The sequence below is a fragment of the Prinia subflava genome, chromosome Z (genome assembly GCF_021018805.1).
Source record: "Prinia subflava isolate CZ2003 ecotype Zambia chromosome Z, Cam_Psub_1.2, whole genome shotgun sequence".
In the NCBI taxonomy this organism is placed as follows: Eukaryota; Metazoa; Chordata; class Aves; order Passeriformes; family Cisticolidae; genus Prinia; species Prinia subflava.
In genome coordinates, this window is record NC_086283.1 from 1,701,848 (window position 1) to 1,707,847 (window position 6,000).

At 44.3% G+C, this 6,000-nt stretch overlaps 1 protein-coding gene across 3 annotated transcripts in view; it reads right to left on the minus strand.

Annotated features, from left to right (window-relative positions):
- GLRB (glycine receptor beta) overlaps positions 1-4,994 on the minus strand; it is a 50,223-nt gene extending 45,229 nt beyond the window's left edge. For 2 of the 3 annotated variants that reach the window (XM_063423268.1, XM_063423265.1), the window contains exons 1-2: positions 4,744-4,900; positions 3,306-3,459 (exon numbers count right to left, since the gene is read on the minus strand). In XM_063423268.1, coding sequence (XP_063279338.1) covers positions 3,306-3,427 — 122 coding nt within the window. In that variant the 5' untranslated portion in view covers positions 3,428-3,459; positions 4,744-4,900. Of the gene's footprint in view, positions 1-3,305; positions 3,460-4,743 lie in introns of all 3 variants that reach the window. The other variant, XM_063423266.1, reaches the window with a different exon arrangement.
- Between the last annotated feature and the right edge of the window lie 1,006 nt (positions 4,995-6,000).

The following is a 6,000-nucleotide window of genomic DNA, read 5'->3' on the forward strand; positions in this document are numbered from 1 at the left end:
TTGGCTGTATAAAAATCATCTGTTTTAAGTACATGAAATTTAAAAATAAGCTTTGTAAATAGTAGTACACTTTTTTTTCCCCTTAAAGAGGTGGACCTGATTTTTTTTTTCAGATTTTCCATGGAAACAAAAGGCAAAAGTTTTGTTACTAAAGCTTTGTATTTCACTGCACTATGTATCTGTGGAAGCCAGTTTCTCAGATTTATGGTGCAAAACTCTCTATTACAACATTTTAGGCCCAATATGTCAGTTTCTTTGTTAATCAAAAAAGATTCAGCAATCAGACAGAAGTATAATTACTCTAAGTTTCATTTGGAAAGCCTGAGGTAAGAAGGAAAATGATCTACATGTAAGATGTGAAATCTTACATCTGTTCTGAGAAAGCATTACATCAAAGTAAGAAGCAAATGATTAAGCATCAGCTTCAAGAAATCCTTCAACGTAAACCTGGGAAATATAGTTTAAGGAATGAATGAAAATAAGATGGCAAATCAAACCCCTATCACACAATACACTGAGAAGTACAGTATCATGAATAATCTCAAGGGTTTTCTCTAAGATACAAAATAGAATTTTTCTAATTTAAGGAAGCAAATATCTGTTTATGAGACAATAATGAACTTTTTATGGGGTTTCTAATCAGCTTGTTTTTATCTTATCTTAATAGTAGTTAATTTCATGACAGAGGGGCACATTTGGCAAAAGACTTGTTTTCTGAAGACCCATAAAAGGAAAACTTCAAGTATGCTTAATTTTTATCCAAAGAAATTCATTCTGAAGTCCCAAACCAGTCTTGTAGTCATTCATTTCTTAGCATCAAATTAAGGAACTCAGGCAATATTATGAGATTCAATCTAAGTTTTTCCTGAAGAATGATTTGCATAGATTTGAATTTCATTATAAAGTTTGAAAGAGAAGACTGCTCCGTATACAAATACTAATGGAGTTTTTTGTTCTCTTGAAGAAGTAGAATTTTGCTTTTCACAAATTGCAAGGAAATAAAAGGCAATAATTTGTTACAATTAAGGTTTGATTTTTATTGCACCAGTAACCAATGCAAATTAAAGATGGATTAAAAGTTCAACCTATAAATGTACATTTACATTAGGAATTTGTACCATTTGATTTTATAAATTATACAAAATCTTATATTTTTTGTTAAAAAATAAAATTCATTCAACCAAAAGATTTCTTTGATGCATTACTAGGAAATTTTTCAGTTCAACACTTCCTTGAGTAGTTTTAGTCAACTCTTATAGTGTCACTAGATTGCCTCTCCACTGCATTGTGTTTTGGTTTGATTCTGAGGAAAGATTTTTTTTTCACAAAGAAAAACATTTTGCTAGTAGGCAACCTATTTTATAACCCAGAGTGTTACCAAATCAAGAAGTTTTGTGAAAGATCATTTAAAAAATGCCGATGATTGGAAGTGTGCCCACAGCAGCCTGAATCAAGAGAGCATTGGGCAATTTCTCTGCCAGACAGAGCTGATTTTCATTGCCCATTCACATGACAGTTCTTCTAGATGCCAACCACAGAAACAGCAGCCCCACTATTACACGTGGCTGTCTCTCAGGCTGTAAACTTGAGCCAAGTAAGATATAAACAATTTGGTCATTATTCAGGAGATCGAACAGGACACATTGCTATGGCAAGTCTAGCCAGCAGCACTGCACAATGGATCAACAACTACTGGATTCCACCAGTGTTACTGCAGAAAGCTTCAAGTGGAAATGTATCACGTTGAAAATTATAGCAAGCATTCAATGTTTTTTCAAGTGCATTGCTGACAAATGACATCATATTTAATGGTACTGAGAAATAGAGGGCTTAAAATAAAAACAAACAAGAAAAATCCACTCACAAAGATTAAATGACTATTTAAATTAAATGCTGTTTTGAATTCTACTAAGTCAAGACAGGGGGAAATTATTTAAACGAGTCCATGGAAGACCTGGATTCATTTCCCAGCTGTCTAACTCACTTTCCAAGGGCTTCTGTTCTGATACCTGTCTTGGGAACCCTGATATTTCTCTCCTTACTATAAACTCTCACAGTAGCTCAGACCAAAAGCCTCATCCAGAACTCAACTTAACTTTTGAAAGGGAAAGAATGGGTAGGGATCATTTCAGATGAGTCATGACCACATTTGAGATATATCTTAATGTGTTCTAATCTAACAACAAAGATAATTTTTTAGGTTTGATATAAAAAAAGAGAAGGAAAACGTAGCATATATAGAAATGTTCAAAATTTTGGGTTATAAATGAACATCACTGACAATATTTGAAAAGAGTGGAAACTTTAAAAAGTATTACTTAAACCATGTTTCTGTCTGATTAGTTTACTTTTATTTTGTTTTTTCTTTGGAAAAAGTTGATTAATGTTAAATAGCCAGTCTAACATTCTCTGCTTCATCTTTTATGGTCAAAGAAGAAATATGTTTTAAATTTGTCCAAACAATTTTATTATTTCAGTCATAGTGACTTTCTACTCTTACTGGCAACTTATCATAGTCCATCATCTTTTCCTCAGATATTTACAATGAAACACTAAAAAATGAGTAAGACTGGCCAAGAAAATGATAAAAATAGCACGCACAAATAAAACTGTTGCAAAGTCCTAGGGATCACAACTCAAAGTGTGGTAGGCTTAGAAAGAGGGCGTATTTATAACATCAAGTTAATCATAGGTATCCAGAACACATCCTCTACTCAACTGGGCAATCACAGATTGTAATGTCTGTATTTTTATAGGGACACTATTCCATAAGGGCATATGTTATAGCAACAATTAATATATCCACCTCCACAAAAGTTATAGAACTGTACATGATTGATGAAAGATGCTGATGACCTTAGTTCTATTCAACATGCAATAAGAATATAGGCAGGACAAGCCTTCTCTTAGAGAACTAGCTAACCAGAAGACGAATTTCAGCATGACATTTTTGCACCCTCCTTGCTTTCCCCAATACACCTGGAACATGGTGCTAGACAGCACAGCACTGTGGGACCATGCTACTGTGTCCCCACAAATAGAAAGGCACTGGGTTGAAATCCACCACAAGGAAAGGAACAATTGCTGTGGCTTAGATTTTTCCTTGCACTAAAATAGAAGACTTGCTGCAGAAGGAACACAGTCACAGAACTTAGCTACGATGCTGGTCAAACCCATTCCCACAACAGAACTCATCCTTTCAGCAGAAAGCATCACCTTCTACTTCAATTGCCACACAATTACCACTGTCAAAAACAGGGCAGGATTACCATCATACAAAAGCATAAAAGAAAGCAGGAACATACGATGGACATAGATATTGCTTCTTTTTCCCTTTTCCTTTCTTTGAAGACTTCTCTTTGGAATAGACTTCTTCAACCCATAAGGAGAATGAGATGAAACATAAAATTGCTAGTAAGAACTTCATCTTGAAGATTATGCTTCAGAGAAATCTTCAGTCTGTGGTAAAAGAAAGCAGTTCATGTTAGTAGGGCTGTTGATGGCAAAAATATACCTGCAAAAAGTAAACAAATGTTTCCTGGGGGTTGGGGGTTTTGTTATTCTTCATTGTCCTGGGAGAAACAATCTGTTCACATGTATCCCTGATATTAAACTGACTTAGGCAATTTCCAGAAAGTTAAGTAGCTTCCCAAAGTTGAGACTGACAGTGAGGAACAGATTTAAATGCAGGTTTGCTTCAGTGTGTTGAAGAAATGTGATGTCCTTCAAGGACTGCCTAACCGAAAATACTTACAAGCTTGGAAATAGGCTTTCTCACCAGAAATGTATCAACTGCATTAAATACAATGTCAACCAGTCATGTAGCAAGGCGAAGAACTGCAAGCTCTCTGTGACCTTGCAGAGATAAAACAGCAATCATTTCAACGCTGGTTATGAGAAGAGGTTATAAATATAATTTTATGTACAGAATTTAAACACAACAGTTTTGCAGGAAGCATTTCCACTGCAGAGCCAACACTAACAGGGCCTTGCAAAAATGACTAAACACAACCTGCAATACTATGCTTTACTGCATCGTGCTCAGTTTAATATTTAACCTTCTCTGGGGCAAAAGCACGTACCCCAAAGGCCAGGAGATGAGTTTGTGTTTGGCCACAGGCTGCCCCACCTGCCCCTGGCCACAGCACTGCGGCACCCAAGGCATTTCCCATTTGTTTGCCGTTCCAGAGATAATTCCCAAGCATTTCCTTGGGCCAACAGAAATTTCGCGGATACCTCAGAACCTGCTGCATTTCCCACTTTTATTTATTTAGATTTTTCCCCTCCACTTTTTTAAAAGTGCTATGCCTCTCTCTCTGTTCCCCCATCTCCGGGAGGAACCGGGATGCTTCGGCTCCCCCTTCCCCGGGAGCCGCAGCATGGCCACCCTCCCCCGGCCCGGCCGGGAAAGGTCGCGGATCTGCCCCTGCCGCTACCGGCCCCTCTCCCGGCCCCGGCCCGAGGCCTCCCACCGGCCCCGGGGAGGGAGCGGCCTTTGCGCTGCCGAGCGCTGCCGACGCTCCGCGGGGACCGGGAGGACCAGCCGAGGGGGCTTCCCTGGCGGCCCCGGCAGCGCCCCCGAGCCGTGCCCCGCCGCCGCCCCACCGGCGCTGGCCGAGGTGCTGACGGGGCTCGGCCGTGCCGCCCGGCGGAGCGGGGCCCGCCGGCCGGAGCCCCGATTCCCCCGCCCGCACACGCGGCCCCGCCGCCGCCACGGCCGCGCCGCCCGCGCCCCGCGCTCACCGCCGGACGCTGCGATCCCCCCGCGCTCAGCGGCGGCGGCGGCCCGGGAGCGGGCGGGCCATGCCGCGGCCCGGCCGCAGCGACAGCGCGGCTCCTCCGGCGGCGGAGCGAGCCCCTACCTCCGGCGGTGCCTCCGCGGCCAGTGAGCATGTGCGGCGGCGCGGCGCTCCCCAGCGAGCACGTCCGGAGCCCGCCCACACACGGGCACTGTGCGCCGGGAGGGGCAGCGGGGCCGACACCGGGACCCCGGCGCTCCCGCCGCCGGACACGGCGCACCGGCCAGGCGCTGGGAGGGGGAGAAGCGGGTGGCGGAGCGAAGCGTCCTCTGGTGTCTGGCGGGGGGAGAGGGCGTTCCGTGGTGGCGTTGAGAGATACCTTGTAGAGTTGGCAGGGACAAGAGAGTATTAGCGGATAGGGGCTGAATAGGATGAGAGGGAGTACAGTCTTGCACAGAATAGTGAAAAGCTGGATCAATGGGCCGAGGCCAATTGTATGAGATTCAACAAGGCCAAGTGCAGCATCCTGTCCTTGGGTCACAACAACCCCATGCAGGGCTACAGGCTGGGGGAGAGTGGCTGTAAAGCTGCCCTGTGGCAGAGGACCTGGGCGTGCTGGTCAACAGCAGCTGAACATGAGCCAGCTGTGCCCAGGTGGCCAAGAAGGCCAGTGGCATCCTGGCCTGGATCAGAAATAGTGTGGCCAGCAGGACCAGGGCAGTGATCATACCCCTGTGCTCAGCACTGGTGAGGCTGCACTTCAAGTCCTGCATTCAATTTTGGGCCCCTTACTATAGGAAAGACATTGAGGTGCTGTAGAGAGTCCAGAGAAGGGCAACAAAGCTGGTGGAAGGTCTGGATAGTAAGTGCTATGAGGAGCAGCTGAGAGGTGGGCATGTTTAGCCTGGAGAAAAGAAAGCTCTGACAAGACTTTACTGCTCTCTACCACTGAAAATATGTTGTATAAAGGTGAGGATTGGTTCTTCTTCCAGCAGTCTCTTGCCAGGGCAAGGAGGCAGCCCAGGACACCAGGGTGGGCAGAGAGAACTCTCCAGCCCACCTTCCACTTCCCACAACCTTTTCTTGGCAACACTGCAGATGCAACAACCAGGTCCACAGTGATGTAGGGCCAGGGTAGAGGCCCAACTCCCTGAGATGAGGACCACCTTCTTTGCTCTTCTGTTGTCCCACAAGCAGCCAGAGAGATGACCCTAGCATTGCTGATGCTCTCCAGTTCAGATATAGCCAGAAGGGTGGAAGT